Source organism: Littorina saxatilis, linkage group LG1, assembly GCF_037325665.1.
Source record: "Littorina saxatilis isolate snail1 linkage group LG1, US_GU_Lsax_2.0, whole genome shotgun sequence".
Lineage (NCBI taxonomy): Eukaryota > Metazoa > Mollusca > Gastropoda > Littorinimorpha > Littorinidae > Littorina > Littorina saxatilis.
In genome coordinates, this window is record NC_090245.1 from 19,767,481 (window position 1) to 19,783,336 (window position 15,856).

General features: G+C 42.1%; 1 protein-coding gene across 1 annotated transcript in view; it reads right to left on the reverse strand.

Moving 5' to 3' along the window:
- LOC138964160 (uncharacterized) overlaps positions 1 to 15,856 on the reverse strand; it is a 126,707-nt gene that overhangs the window by 41,010 nt on the left and 69,841 nt on the right. The window contains exon 2 of the mRNA XM_070336053.1: positions 267 to 332. Within this exon, the coding sequence (XP_070192154.1) occupies positions 267 to 332 (66 nt within the window). The remainder of the gene's footprint in view (positions 1 to 266; positions 333 to 15,856) is intronic.

Below are 15,856 nucleotides of genomic sequence, written 5' to 3' on the forward strand. Positions count from 1 at the left end.
ACACACACACACACACACACACACACACACACACACACACACACACACACACACACACACACACACACTGACATACACACACACATACAAACCAACACACACACTCGCACATACACACAAACACTAAAACAAATGCACAGACAGCCCCGCCCCCCCCCCCTCCAGCCCCCTCCCCACACATACACAGCACAACAGACTGGCATTAACGAAGATGGCTGAGGAAGAAAGGTCGTGACAGGTATCTTGGATCATTTGAAGTGACATACCTGAGTTTGTTGGTGGGCGATTGGCTGCTGAACTGCTGATGTACGTCAAGAACACCACCACGGCTGCTGCAACAATAGAGAAAAGACAAAATGTCAGCCGTTGTTTCACAATAATAAAATCATTATGGTAATATTTGCAGATACAGGCTGCCTCGTGTGCTGCTGCACTTTCTGCTGCTCTTGATTGCTGCGTCTACTGATGTTGCTAGTTCAAAAAAGAACAGCAAAAATGACCATAAAGTAAAGTCGAATTATTATTGAAGAACTTGACGGAACACATCCAAAACGGAGACACTGCTAATTTAACGTTCGTTTGATTGAAGGAAAACATCAGTGAAACTTGACACTAAAAGAAAATGTTCGATACCTCAAACATCGACACATACCAAAATATTTAATATTTTGTTTAATTAAAGGCCTTCTAAGGTCATTGTTTCTTCTGTATATAGAGAAACTTCCCATCGCTTTTCTTGGTAACCGAATTATACATGTATAGCAACACGAAATCAATATACAACAGAATGTATGACTCAAAAATCGTCGTGTCATCCCTCAGTACATGTCTACAGTGACGCAAGCATATGTCATTGAATACTTTGAAGTGCGGTTTTAGCTGAATTTGTTAATAATGATATAGTCTATATAGGAGCAAATTTGCGTTGTCACATTAATGTTGCGAACATAGAAAAGTTGATCCTTCTTTGTTGCACACGTATGGTGCATGGTAAGTTCAACTTTCAAATGACACTTTAAGTTTTAAGGAACAGAGTGACTTTATGTCAAGTAAACTCATTTTTGATGATTACAGCGCAGCACTTTAAAAAAAACCCACCTTTTTATGTTTATTTTGGTACGGAAATGAAACTGACGCCGTTCAAAGTTCACAGAACGTTCACAAGCTCTGGGGAGAAAAGCGGAAAAGATGTAAAAGACACGAAGGTGGACCTCTAGACAGCTGGGGAGAACGTGCAAAAAGTCACACATACACTTTTGCAGAAAACAAAACACAACAAAGAAAAACAAAAAGACAAGTTTCTTTTTCTCGTGGGAGTGCTTCATCCCAACACCCTCCCTCTTTACCCCCCCCCCCCCCTGCCCTGTTTTGTGCTCTCGTAATTCGGGGTTGTTTATTTTGACTTTAACTCCTGTGCCCGGGTCTGGAAACTCAAGGCACAAAAAGGCGCGTTATCTGCGAGGGAAAAATGTAAACTGTGGTGTATGTTTGTCAATCGGCGGATATTAGCCCCTTTCTCTTCCAGTTATATAATCTACCTTGTATCGCGCGCCTCGAGTTCTGTCAGCGAAGGGAGGTAATCCAATCAGCAGAAAGGGCCGAGTTATCGGCCCTGCCATCTCAGAGCAGCGCCCTTTCAGCCTTTCACCGTTGTAGCGGAGAGGGGGTATAGGCAAAAAGTTGTTTTTTTTAGCTTTATTTCTCCCTCAAACAAGAATTATAGCCTTGAAGTCATTGTTTTACGTTCTGTTCTTCTTTTTTTAATGTGTGTTGTCTGCCATTCTCATGTCTGTCTGCTAAGACTAAGAAAGAACCGAAGAAGGGAGGTAGTATTTGTGTTTAGGGTGGTAACAAATAAAATAGATCGCCGAAAAGGAACAAAACAAACCAAATCAACAACAACACGTTTTTAAGACGTGCAGTTTACGCCCACGCAGCCGTATAAGGTTTTGCCATGACGACATAGCAAACTACATAAATGTCAAACCCTGCATGTGATAGCAAACAGTCAATGTCAAGATTCTAACATTAACAGGGTCGCGTCGCTATATCTTTAAATTTAAACCCATTTTATGGGCGGGGATGTAGCTCAGTCGGTAGCGCGCTGGATTTGTATCCAGTCGGTCGCTGTCAGCGTGAGTTCGTCCCCACGTTCGGCGAGAGATTTATTTCTCAGAGTCAACTTTGTGTGCAGACTCTCCTCGGTGTCCGAACACCCCCGTGTGTACACGCAAGCACAAGACCAAGTGCGCACGAAAAAGATCCTGTAATCCATGTCAGAGTTCGGTGGGTTATAGAAACACGAAAATACCCAGCACATGCTTCCTCCGAAAACGGCGAATGGCTGCCTAAATGGCGGGGTAAAAAACGGTCATACACGTAAAATTCCACTCGTGCAAAAAACACGAGTGTACGTGGGAGTTTCAGCCCACGAACGCAGAAGAAGAAGAAGAAGAAACCCATATAATCCACATAATAGTCAAAATCGACATGTCTTGACGTTCTTCGCCTCAAAACTGAATTACAAAAAAACCCATGAACATTTGGAAGAGGAAGAAGGAGAACAATAAAAACGGACAGAAACTACATCTTCTTTGATCATTAAACTATTTTCGTCAGTCTGTGCTGTCTAATTGGCACTCCGCTCTAAATCGAAACCTTTATTCGTCATTCTCACCCACAAAAACAAGTGCATCCAAAGCAAAACGCCCCCTACCCTCTCAAAGCCGTACAGGCGATACCTTCCTTCTTGTGCAAAAAAAAAAAAAAAAAAAAAAAAAAAAAAAAGATTATGAACATCACGACAGATCTGTCCTGTCTTTTTACGAGATGTAATTAATTTTGCAAATTGACATAAACAGGCGGACAATTTTTCTTTAAAAGCCGACAGTCTCTTTTTTTTTTAAGAAACACTTCATGCTGTCATTTTTCTTTAAAAACAAAACAAAGGGGAGTAAGCGCTCTAAATGCATATAACAACACGTGCAACACAGTAAGTGAAGTTATACGGAACAAATCGCCTGGCACATGAGACAATAATAAGCATCGAAACAAACACGTGGCTTTGATTCTTTCCTTTTTTTTTTTTTTTTAATTAGAAGAGCTTCCTCAGACAGAAAATGTCCCTTGAACTAGCGAAGCCCGGGGGCCCGGTAGCTCAGATGGTAGAGCACTGGACTTGTGATCGGAAGGTCGCATGCAGGTTCGAATTCGGGCCGGGACGGACACGGGTCAACTTTATGTGCAGACCCAGAGACGGAAGCCATGTCCCACCCCCGTGTCATCACAATGGCACGTAAAAGACCTTGGTCATTCTGCCATAAGTGCAGGTGGCTGAATACACCTAAACACGCAGACACCTGGGTAGCGCGACTCCGTTGCTGCTAGCTTTCCACTGGGAGGAAGCGACCCGAATTTCCCAGCGATGGGACAATAAAGTAATGAAAATGAAAAATGAAATGAAATGAAGCTTTCTTCTGCTATACAGTTCAGAGACATCCTGCTTGCTGCCGCGCGAGCAGAGAAATGTTTGACCTCTTTATCGTCACTGCGCTGTCTGCAAAACCACTCCACGCGGAGGTGTTTTCAGACACGTCAGACACAGGGTATATACCCCGTCCCTGCATCCAGTCCACGGGAATCTGAGTCTTCAAGCACCTTGTATTAATCACCATAAACCTCGTGGGGGAAGCAGCGCGGAATCGGTCTTGAAGAAAAACGGGTGATGTTTTACAAGCAGGAGGCATTCAGGCTCGTTAACATGCTTTGCCCTTTCCCTTGACGATCATGTACTTGCTGTCAGTGGATATGCTCTTCTTCGCTTGCCATCGTTGTTCGTTTAGTCAGGTTTGTGTCATTGAGATAGAACGCGCAGTGGCGTCCATGTTCTAGGTTCAAGTGGGTTTACTGATAAGAACATACACTACCATCACAGTTAATAGCAACGGTACAAATAGTTCAACGGGTTGTTTTTGCCACTGGTGAAGTCCCCCCTTGAGGTGCATGTCACTGAGACAGATTGCATTCTGTCTGAGTACTCCAGGCAGCATCACACATTTGCAGAATTGCAGCAAGGTTATATGGAACGGCAGAGAGGATTTGCGAAGATGATGCCGATGGGTTGAATTCACTCATGGAACAAGTCGTTTTATGCCTTTTATATAACGAACGCCCCCCTCCCCCTCTCTCTCTCTCTCTCTCTCTCTCTCTCTCTCTCTCTCTCTCTCTCTCTCTCTCTCTCTCTCTCTCTCTCTCTCTCTCTCTCTCTCTCTCTCTCTCAAAAATTCAGCTTTTCATGTTGTACCATTCCTAGCCCGGTTCTTCAACAAACTGTTTACATCAGGTTCATATCCTGAAGACTGGTCTGAATCCATCATTCACCCTCTTCATAAAAAAGGGGATATTAACAATCCAGACAATTATAGAGGCATATCATTACTTAATATTTGCAGCAAACTATACAGCTTTATCATAAACAAAAGACTAACTAGCTGGGTAGAATCCAACAACCTATTAAATGAAAGTCAAGCTGGCTTTCGTAAAAAGTACAGTACGACCGATCATATTTTTACTCTATTTGCTATGGTACAAAGACAGTTACTGTCACACAAAAAGCTATACGTTGCTTTTATTGACTTCAAGAAGGCCTTCGACTCAGTAGACCGTACAAAGCTGTGGAAGGTGTTGCAAAGCAAAGGAATAAAAGGTAAAATGTACCAAGCCATACTTAGTATGTACAACGTTGTTAAAGCAAAAGTTAGGGCAGGAGCAGAGGTCACTGACCTTTTCATGTGTCCGAGAGGCCTAAAGCAGGGATAAATAAATAGTCCAATTTTGTTCTCACTTTTCATTAACGAATTAGCGGACGAAATCAAGCGAAAAGGACGACACGGTATACAACTTATCCCAGATTTTATTGAGATATTGATTCTCATGTTCGCAGATGACGTTATTTTGATTTCCGACACTGTGTGTGGGTTACAGAACCAGATAAACGTGCTATACCAAACTGCTTGTAATCTTGGCTTGACTGTTAATTTAGAAAAATCTAACATAGTTATCTTCAGAAATGGTGGTCACATTGCAGCGATTGAAAAATGGATGTATGGCAATATCGAAATGGAAACTGTGAACATGTATAAATACTTAGGAATTTACTTTTCTACAAGGTTGACATTTTCTCACACGCTGAACGATTTAGCGCTGCGTGCAAGAAAGGGTGTGATTGGTATCTTTAAGGTACTGTGGACTCTAGGAGAAAGATCACCAAACATATTCTATAAACTATTCGACTCCCAGATCCAGCCCATGCTCAATTATGCGGCAGAAGTCTGGGGCCTTGATGCAGACCATTCACCTATCGAAAAGGTGCATCTGTTTGCCCTTAAGAGGTTTCTGAACACAAGCATGAAAACACCAAACACACTTGTGTATGGAGAAACTGGCAGACACCCGTTATTTGTCAACACGTTTGTTAAGTCCATACGATTTTGGTTGCGCATCCTGAAAATGCCTAGTCATCGATTGCCACAAAAAGCTTATAAAATGCTGCTTTATTTACACGAACAAAATAAAAGAACATGGGCGTCATCAGTTTGCTATGTGCTGTACAAATACGGCTTTGACCAAGTTTGGATTCAACAAGGCGTTGGAAATGAAAATGCGTTCATAACGGAATTCAAGAACAGACTAGTCACATTATACAAGCAAGAGTGGATAGAAACAGTACAAAGTAAAGAACGATTCCTTTTCTATAGCACTTTCAAGTCAGCCTTATCTATGTCTTCATACTTAAATGACCTGAAGCACGTCAAAGCAAGAAACTGCCTGATTAGGTTAAGACTTGGTGTCTCGCCACTCAAAGTACATCGATTACGACACACTCGGTCGTCAACTGCTGAAGATTACTTGTGTCCATTCTGCGCAAACGAGACCGAAGATGAAATTCACTTTGTTTTGAAATGTCCAAAATATGCTGGTATTCGCGAGTACTACATACCTGCAAAATATTACAACCGCCCATCAAGCTTTAAACTGGCGCTACTTCTAGCGACACCAAACAGATCAATATTACTTAGACTTGCAACCTTCATCATGAACGCGTTTAAAATACGCAGTGAGTGGGGACAGTGAATATGAGATATTGCACGATCTTGTTTTATGTGTATGCTATTTTTGCTGCTTTCTGTCGATTGCTTAAAAAACAGTAATAAAGTTTTGTCTTTTTTGAAAACGTTAATGTGATGCTATGTATCAGAGATGCAACGATTATGCATATAACTGCTTGCAGATTTGCGTGTGAAAGGGCATGTGAAGGTGATAGATGGAGTGATGAATAGATGGATGACGGATGAATGGTTGGACAGTCAGACGGTTGATTAGATGGATGGAGGACAGAGGGACACGAGATGGATAGAAGGATGGATGGATGGCTGGCTGGCTGGATGGATGGATGGATGGACAGAGAGACATGAGTGAAGTGCGTCAGAGACTGGATTTTGTGCTGATGCTTACTGTCCTTTTCCAAACGTTTTGCTGTTGTAAATGCCTGTTTCCACAGTCGTCATGTCGACTGTCATTACGATGAGGATGATTTATTTTAGTATGATTAATATTACAATGATTATTTTTCATGAAGCATGAATGATGAAAATGTGTACACCCCGAATTGAAATGGGCCCAAGGCCCAATCAATAAACCATCCAGACTCCAGACTCCAGACTCTCTCTTTCCGAAATATTATCTGTCATTTCCGGATTTGATAATTATATAATTATGCATTGTAAAATATAAGAGTATTTAACTCCAGATTTAGGATCATACTTCCCTTTTCGTTGAAACCTTCAAAGCATCCTTGCAGTTCAGTCATGTTCGTGTTGTCTTTCACACATCGCAAGCAAAACACGACACTATCCAATCGTATCACCGGCCTCTATTTTAATATATCAGACACGGTTAAACGTATTCATTACACGTGAGGTCGAGAGGTGTATTTATATGTAATATATCAGCCGAAGCAGGTGCAACCTATCGCGTGAAAAGTAGGGCACAAAAACGACCAACACCCGAGTAAGATCCTTTTTATCCTGCGGTTCAACAGAATGCTGCGGAAGACATGCAACGGCCCCAGTTTGGAGTTGCATAATATTGCGCTGGCTTTATTTATTATATTGCATGCAGTCGGTTGTGCAACTGTGTGCTTTTTACCATGGTTGTGTTTCGGCTTTTAACTTTTTAAGAGATTAGATTTATCGCTATTGTCAACAAAAAGGATGAAACATGGGAGTGAGATAGTGTCTCTGGTTTCTAGCGTTAAATTTACTGTAACCAAGAGATAAATGTGTATAGACATCAACCTTCGTTCCTTGTTTAAAAAGGCGTATTTTTTCATGCAAAGTTATGGTTTGATGAAGTTAAGTATAAGCATTGAAAAAAACACACCTGAAGATGACGGCGGTTCTTCAGTGTTCGCTTTCTCCCTTGAGGTTTCAGTCTTTCTTTCTATCTTCTTTCCTTCTTTCTTTGTCCTTCCCTTCTGTTTTTCTTTTGTAAGTATCTGTCAGCAATAGTTTCCGACCTTTACAGTTTAGTTTGATATTGACTACTTCAGACTGTCCGTGTATCAGACCAAAGAGCTTATTTCCCTATGGTGTTTCGAGTGGGAAGCTTCTTGGTCTCACTATTTGCCATTGAATTCCCTCTTTCTATATTTATGCCTGTCTCATTTTTTTTTATCATAATACTATTAATACATAACATTTTAGACAGCGTGTATCCAGGGTGAATCCCTGCTCAATGCGCTGTACAATCATTTTGAGAAAAAAAACCCACATATATACAACTAGATGAATACCCGCTTCGCCGGGTACACCGGCTTCGCCGGCGCATTGTACGCGATTGACGCCACACGAAGGAAGGGCGATAAACGCGCAAAACACTGGAGAAGATGAGGAAGAGTTACTGGGAATGGATGTACAGAAAAACTAAAATCGGTTGAGCGCTGCGCGCTGAGAGCACGTGTTGAAAATTTTCATCGACCAGATTGTGTCCGGGGTCTACCTGAATATGCCCACCAAATTTGAAGCAGATCCATCGAGAACTTTGGCCGTGCATCGCGAAGTGACACAGACAGACAGACAGACACACACAAGCCGTATATAGATATAGAAGCATAACATTGTTTGGTGACAGTGAATTCATACATATCAATAGAAAACTGTTTGTGTCTGTCTTCTTTTTCTCTCTCTTGATGTCCTCAATGAAGGTTATGTTTTGTCTCGTTAAATTCCTAAACTTCCTTCAACCGGCCTGTCTCAATATCTGTCGGTCTTGTCACGTTGTTACATTTTCCGCTCTGATATTCCGGTCTAGATCCCTTTCAGCACTTTCTGTCTCTGATAAAACGTGTTATATATAGAGTGCGCATGTCGGTAAGTGTTAGGCTAATTCGCTCTAACTATAGGCCTTACGTTTAACAAAAACAGAGAGAACAACTACCAAGCACAACATGACACTTCTTTGCGAGTAACAATATAGTTATTCGCATGAAAAAAGGTCCATATAGTAGGGGCCCTTCCCCATATACATTTTCGACAGGACAGGTTCGTATATACGACTTAAAAAGTTTCTCGTGTATAATAGAGTTCAGTTCATCGCATCTGTAAATTTACCCCCATTTGAAGACTGCCTCCTTTTTAAGTCCTGACTTTCTTAAGATTGTTTGAGGTCTCAAAAGGGGAGATCCATTGTACCAGACAGTACACAACTTTTCAGTCTCCGCAATCCTACTCTTATAGTCTAAATGAGACTACCGCCTGCTGGTACCAGCTACAGTACTATAATCGCCAAACCCAAGGCGCGGAAGAATTTTGATGAAGCACCCGGCAAAATCCTCCGTATTTTGTAGGATTAGGAGACTTTAGTTGCCAGACCTAACTAGCTTAGCTTTCTGGAATCAATTTACATAAAAAATAAAGGCATACACGTGTGTGAACGAGTCTGTACGGGATTGGTCGTTGCTTAGTTACAACATTTTGTTAGGAAAACTTATTTTCGATTCTGTGGAACCTTATAAAAGAGTCGACGTGCAGTTTTTATGCCAAAGACGCACACATGCACGCGGGCTCACGCACAAAGCACACTTTCATGCATAAAGACATTTCCAAAATAAAATGAAGCAAAACTGACTCTACACTTTCCCGGTGGAAAGTAGATCTCCAATGTATATTGCGCATTGAGTATCCTCTGGTCGCTCAGGGCCCGCGAAACATTATTTAAAGAATCTGAAACTATATGGAAATGTGGCCTTTTATAGTTTAGTGTATCCAAAATAAATCCTTCAACCATTTAGCAAAAAAAACAAAAACAAAAAACAAAAAAAAGTAAAAAGAAAAGAAAACAGAAAAAAAAGGAATTATTTGGACCTCGTCAAATGCAAGAAGCCGAGAACTCGAAGGATTTCCGCGCACAGTGACTGAGAAGTCCACGCCAATTTGTGTCATGGGGAGCCGACGAAATGCACGTGCTTTCTCCTCACAGCATGTGCGTTTCCTAAATTTGAGGAGTGCTGCGCGGAAGTTCTATTTCCCTTTCTTTTTGTCTATAAAATTGATGTGAAAAAGAGTGCCTGAGCTTTGAACAGTCTGCAGAGTAATTTAACTGTGTATCAAGGGTTCGACAGGAAGTGAGTGAGTAAGCGTGTGATTGTGTGTGTGTGTGTGTGTGTGTGTGTGTGTGTGTGTGTGTGTGTGTGTGTGTGTGTGTGTGTGTGTGTCTTGCACGTATGTCTGTGTATGTGAGAGAGAGGGAGAGAGAAAGAGAGAATTGAATTGAATTGAACGTTATTTAACAAGGATTAATATTTAAAGACTGCGCCTTTTTCTTACAATATGTCCTTGGGACGCACAGACACACAATGATAAATTCTTTTTAAAATAAAATAAAAACGTTAACAACAAGAGATAAAGAGAGAGACAGAGACAGAGCCGGGGCAGACACAGAAAGATACTTAGAGAGACAGAGACAGACAATAAGACAGAGACGGACACACAGACAAAGACAAAGAGAGATATAGCCAGAATGGAAGGCAGAGAGTACAAAACTGACATCAATCTCGTCAGAACACCCGAGGAAGACGACGACCTATGGCTTGACAGAAAGACTGACATACGCCATTCTTGCCCAGCATATCTTTCAGACACAAAATAAACACACAATGCGTATAAGCATACGAGATAACAATGGAACTGACACATGGAAAATCAACAAAAACGAGCTCATTACTGTCGGAGAAGATGGTGAGAAATGTGTGATTGTTTCATTTTCTGCATCATTTAGTAACCCGCGCGTGTTCGAGTGACATCTTCCGGAAACTAAGTGAGGTAGGCCAATAGTGGATGCGTATACCACACACACCTCAGTGTCAGTGGTTCAGGGTAGAAATGCTACCAGTGTTCGCTACAGTATCTGGTTCTATACTGTGTGCATTTTGGCAGAACAAGCAGAAACCGTGTGTGCAATATTGTTTTGTCTGTGCCGGGCGGTGTTTTAGGGAAGTGCCAGCTGGCTCAAGAAAAAATAATCCCCTGTGCTTTGATGAACTGGTTAGAGGAAGATGAGTGGCTAGGGGTCTGGGATTGGACAAGAGAGAGACTGAGAGAGAGAGACTGAGAGAGAGAGACTGAGAGAGAGAGAGAGAAAGGGAGAGAGAGAGAGAGAGAGAGAGAGAGAGAGAGAGAGAGAGAGAGAGAGACTGAGAGAGAGATAGAGACGTGACTGAGAGAGAAAGAGAGAGAGAAAGAGAGAGAGAGAGAGACTGAGAGAGAGAGAGAGAAAGAGGGGGGGGGGAGAGAGAGGGGGGGGGGGGCTGGACGTGCTCTGTTTTTGTATCCTTTTATTTGCTCCAAGCCTGTATATAGCATATATAGCATAGAGAATGACATAGGTCGCACAGGCGGCCCCCACCACTCCAATCGGACTGATCCGAGTCCACCCTGCGAACACCAGGAACAATACGACACAGAATTTTCACAGATTGTTTTTCAGTTCTCTAAGTTGCAGAACTTCATCACCAAAGGCAACACCACAACTTGCCCGCACCAACACTGAAAAGCAATACATGCGCCCATTCCTCCACACTGACCATCCACCCTGTGGCACGCGCTGCTAACAAAACAGTAGGGGCAAGCAAAGCCATAGACACTACAACGTCCAGTCTTGGTCTGTCTGGCTTTGATTTGTACAGGAGCGATGCCCAGTGGTCAGTGTTATGGATGAGTGCCCGCGGCCCAAGTAGACAACCAGAAGCTTTTCCAGCAAATGAAGACGAGAGGATGTTTCCGATCAAGCGTGACGCTTGAGCGATTCCGTGAAATTACCAGCTGCTCCTTACCTGTGTTTCCTCCCTCCATCTTCTGGAGGGGGTGGATGAGGGTAAAGGAGTGAGAAAGGGGGTGGGGTAGGGGGGAAAGGGTCAGAGTGAGGCTGAGTGGTGGGGTCTTTTGTCAGGGGAAGGTTCTGCTAATAGTGGTCAAGAGGTCTGAAGATCGTTTGTCTTCCTGCTTTTGTGTTCACGAGATCGCTCGTTTCTCACTTTTTCTCTGGCTGTTTTGTAACCAATTTGTAATCTTAGTTTTGTTTGCAGCAAATGAGTCAGGGAGTACAGACCGTGTGTGACTGAAACCGTCAACTAAATTATGCAGAAATCGATTGGTTGTGCGTTGATTAGCAGCTTGGAAAACGACCGCAGTTTTCATTGGATGACTAACAGAGGCGATCGAGGAACTCGAAGGCGAGAAAGGCAGAGTCGGCAGCATTGTAGGAACGGAACTTACTCAGTAGCCAGACAAGGACCATTTCCAAGTCGAATATAGTCCTGAACAAATCATACAAAATAGGAATCTGTCTACCATTGTAGTGAATAAAACTCCGTCATTGTCACGATGATGCATTTGTCTTGGCCAAACAGAGCCATACACAGGGTTTTAATGGTTGCCCATTTGCCAGCCTAATGTCCCTTATCTTCCAAATTCTCCCTCCCCCCAGTCCACCCTCTCTTCTTAGGCTCAGGAACATCAAATCCCATAGGCACTCCAAGCTCCCCCCCCCCGGCCCCCCTCCCGCGTCAACCCGGGAGTCTTGTAGCTTCTCGTTAAACAGAGTGGTGTTTTAGTGTGTGAAAAAGTGAAGAAAGTGTCTTTCATGAGTCATGAGTGCCTGGTTCTAACGTGCGTGACTGTGATACGCGGTGTTCTACCAAAAACATCAAGCAACGCGTACAATATTATTTTCTCTAGAAAATTCTGCCATAAATTCAAGACATTGGTACCTAACTCACGATCGTATTCATCCACAAAATAACTTCAGCTTACTTTTTCAGCCCAAGAAGAAAACGTTTTTTTCTGATGGATAGGGATGTTTCACTTAAAAAAAATATATATATATAAACCAAACTAACAATGGAAAAATGCAGACTATCTTTGAAATGATTTATTAATTACAGAACGATCATTGAAAGTGTTTCACTCTGCTCAGGCAGATTAGCCGGTAGTGTCATGTAGCATCCATGGCGGCTGCAATAGCGCGGAGTGACCGGAACTTTGAGGTCAGGCAACATCTGGAAAACGTTGTGTTGCGGGTATGTGTGCGGTAAAGGAATGAGCGGTGCGCGGACATTATCGTTCTCGTGTCTTGCTCCGCCCAGTCCACCACGACTGACAGCCGTTTGATTTTGAATTCAAATTTGGTGAGTGAATTTTTTTTCTGAAAGTACATTATCCAGGGCTTATTATACACACTTTTTGGCGTGCATGTGTGGTGTACACCTTGAAATGTTTGCCTGACAAAAATGGTGCTTTTGAGTTTGGTATAGACAGAGTTTTTTTGAAAATAATATTTCAAGTGAGAGCTCGTTTCCTGAAAAGGGTTGGACATTAGACTGAAGTGCCACGCGCCGCTCTGCTTTTATACCCGACCCTCGGCCTTTAAAATCAAAGAGAAGACTTGAAAGTTTGGAGTTACTGTTACGACTAGCTACCAGGTGATAATTCTGCTTACGATAACATGGCGTTCATCATTTTGCTGTTGCGCGTACTGCCTCAGAGAAACTTGCTTACAGGGAGGACCATGAAAGAGACACTAATTAGAAAAGCAAATGGGACGTCAGGGGGCTATTTTTCAAGGTTGACTGCTTCCTGTACGTGGGTATTTTGATGTGTGAAATAGATAATTAAGAGCTGTAGCCGAAAATGTACCACGCGTGAAATACAACGCATATTCTTGTAAATGTGCCAAATTTCCATTTTTTTAAAAAGAAAAGAAATCTGTACTCACCAATACAAGGACAGCACACACACACACACACACACACACACACACACACACACACACACACACACACACACACACACACACACACACATACACACACACACACACAAACAAAGTCAAATTTATACCTATGGAGGTTTCTTCGGGGCCACAACCAAACAATTACAAAGGAAAACAAAACGCTTTCTATTTTCTTACTTCGAGTAGTAATTAGTATCGTAGGCCAAAGAAACAATTCTGTGCCCAAAAAATCTCTTTCTGTTATGTCTTCGTGTTTGCATTCGTATGCATTCCGATGCGTAGAACACACATTTAAAAGCTTCATCTACACATTTGTCACACGTGAAAATGAGTATAGACAGGATACATATGTAACTGGATATTTGCTAAGTTTTTATCTCTACCATTAGCAGTAATCAGTGTATATTAGGCCAATGACATTGCTCTCATTCGCGTTGCGTTCGTGTTCTTTAGGCCTGGCGCTCACCTATGTAACTTCAGCGGGACAGACGACGCACTACAGATTATCCCAGCCCGCTACACGTTGTGTGAAAGGAAAACAGGCCAAGTACTCGTCATATCTTCTTGTCGTTCGCTGTTAGATCGTCAGTCCGGACTGCAGGGCGAAACGTGCTGTCCTCTCCAAGTCCTCTCTGGGGCCGTATAGCTTCTTTTGTAGCGCTGTCTCCTCTGGCCAGATGGTGTCCCTCAGAGCCATAGACCAAATGGATGGTCTATGCTCAGAGCACTGTGGTATGGACAAGCCTGCAGGATGTGCTCTGCTGTCTGATTGTAGGCCCTACTCGTCATATAATCCATATCGCAGCATCAATAATATGCAGTGCGTCGTCTGTGCCGCTGAAACTGCGCAGGTATATTCTGCCCTTTAGGAGGCGTAAAACACAGTAAGAACCATATCCCCCAAAAATGTCACGTGTAAAACGTAAAAGAAAAGATAATAATTTGATGTAACTGGACATTTGCCAAGTTTTCATCTTTACCTAGACGTGTAATAAGTGTTGCTGGCCAATGACAATCATAATGTGCCAAAACGTCTAATTCTGTCACGTCTTCATCTTTACTAAGAGTAGTAATTAGATTGCGTGATAGGACAATGAACAGTTTATGTGCAATGAACAGCTCTTTCTGGTATGTCTTCAGGTTTTAGTATTCTAACAGACTGCATAATTTGGGTGAATCACAGTGAACATCTGCAAAATGTTAAGAGACATGGGGGACATTGACTTAAAAATCGAAGAGCTATATCTACTTATTTTTTTGTATCTGTAAGTTTCAAATATTTACTTTGATCAGCGGCACTGCTTCCCATTAACAGTTAACCCAAATCAGCTTCACCTCATTGCTAAACAACAAAAACAAAGAGAAAGAGAAGAAGAAAAAAACTACAACAAAAAGTCAAGGAAAAAAATCTAACTTATTACCCATTAATTTACCGCCAGTATGATCACAGGCGTAGCTTCATTATCCTCCCGTTTCATACGACCCCTCCCCAGCCCTCCCCATTAAACATTCTTGGAGTGAAGTACAGGAGGATAAATCCGTGTTTACACACAGTGTTTTCGCATGTTTCCACGCGTAAACGCACGGTTGAGCGCCCCAAATCCAAACAAATGGCAATACAGCGACGAGCTACACGTGCACGTTAAGACGCTACGTCGCTCGTGATACCTGGCAAACTGACAATCTGAATTAGTGAACGCTTAAAGGGTCAGTTTCGTACAGTTCCACTGTGTACATGATACTACAGGTGTTTCGTTTCGTTCATATGATGAATGAATGTATTGTTTTGTCAATAACAAACGTTCCAACAACCTACCTTTCTTGTTTTTTTGATTCATATGATGATAGTCTATACAGGAACAAGTTGTAATAAATAATAACAGCAAACTGTTGTGCTCTCAACTGTCTTTGTTGGAAATGTATCTAATTTGTGATTTACCTGTTCCGTCTTCCTCTTTCCCTTGTTTTTGATGAATAATTCAATGATGATGTACTTTAACAAGCAACACGGGAGTTAGTTTAGTGGAAGTCATCTGGTTCTCTGGTCCACTTAGCGTTTGTTATTAAGGATTGTTATGGAAAATACTGAAAACTGTTGTTGTAATCTGTACACCTCCAACGCTAGGTTTAGCCATTGAGACCTAACTGGAACTTTCAGTACTAAAAGTTGATCTGAAAGGTACAACATGCCCCACCAGTTCATAACATCATGGACGCTCATTTCACAAGTGATGTTAGTCCCCTCCCTTCCCACATATGTTCACACCAACAATGGGCTCGGGAATACAAACAAATGCATCTGTATCATGTGACCATTTGTGGTAAGCACAAACGTCTGGCAGAAAGTATACCCCTTTGCCACCACTTTTATCGATTGCTAGCAGCATTTTATCTGACCTGTTGTAGTTTAAACTAATACAGAAAAAGAAAAGACAGATAAAGTCAGTTACAAAACAGACCCTATCGCCACCACTTTTATATATTCCTAGCAGCATTTCCTTTGACTAGT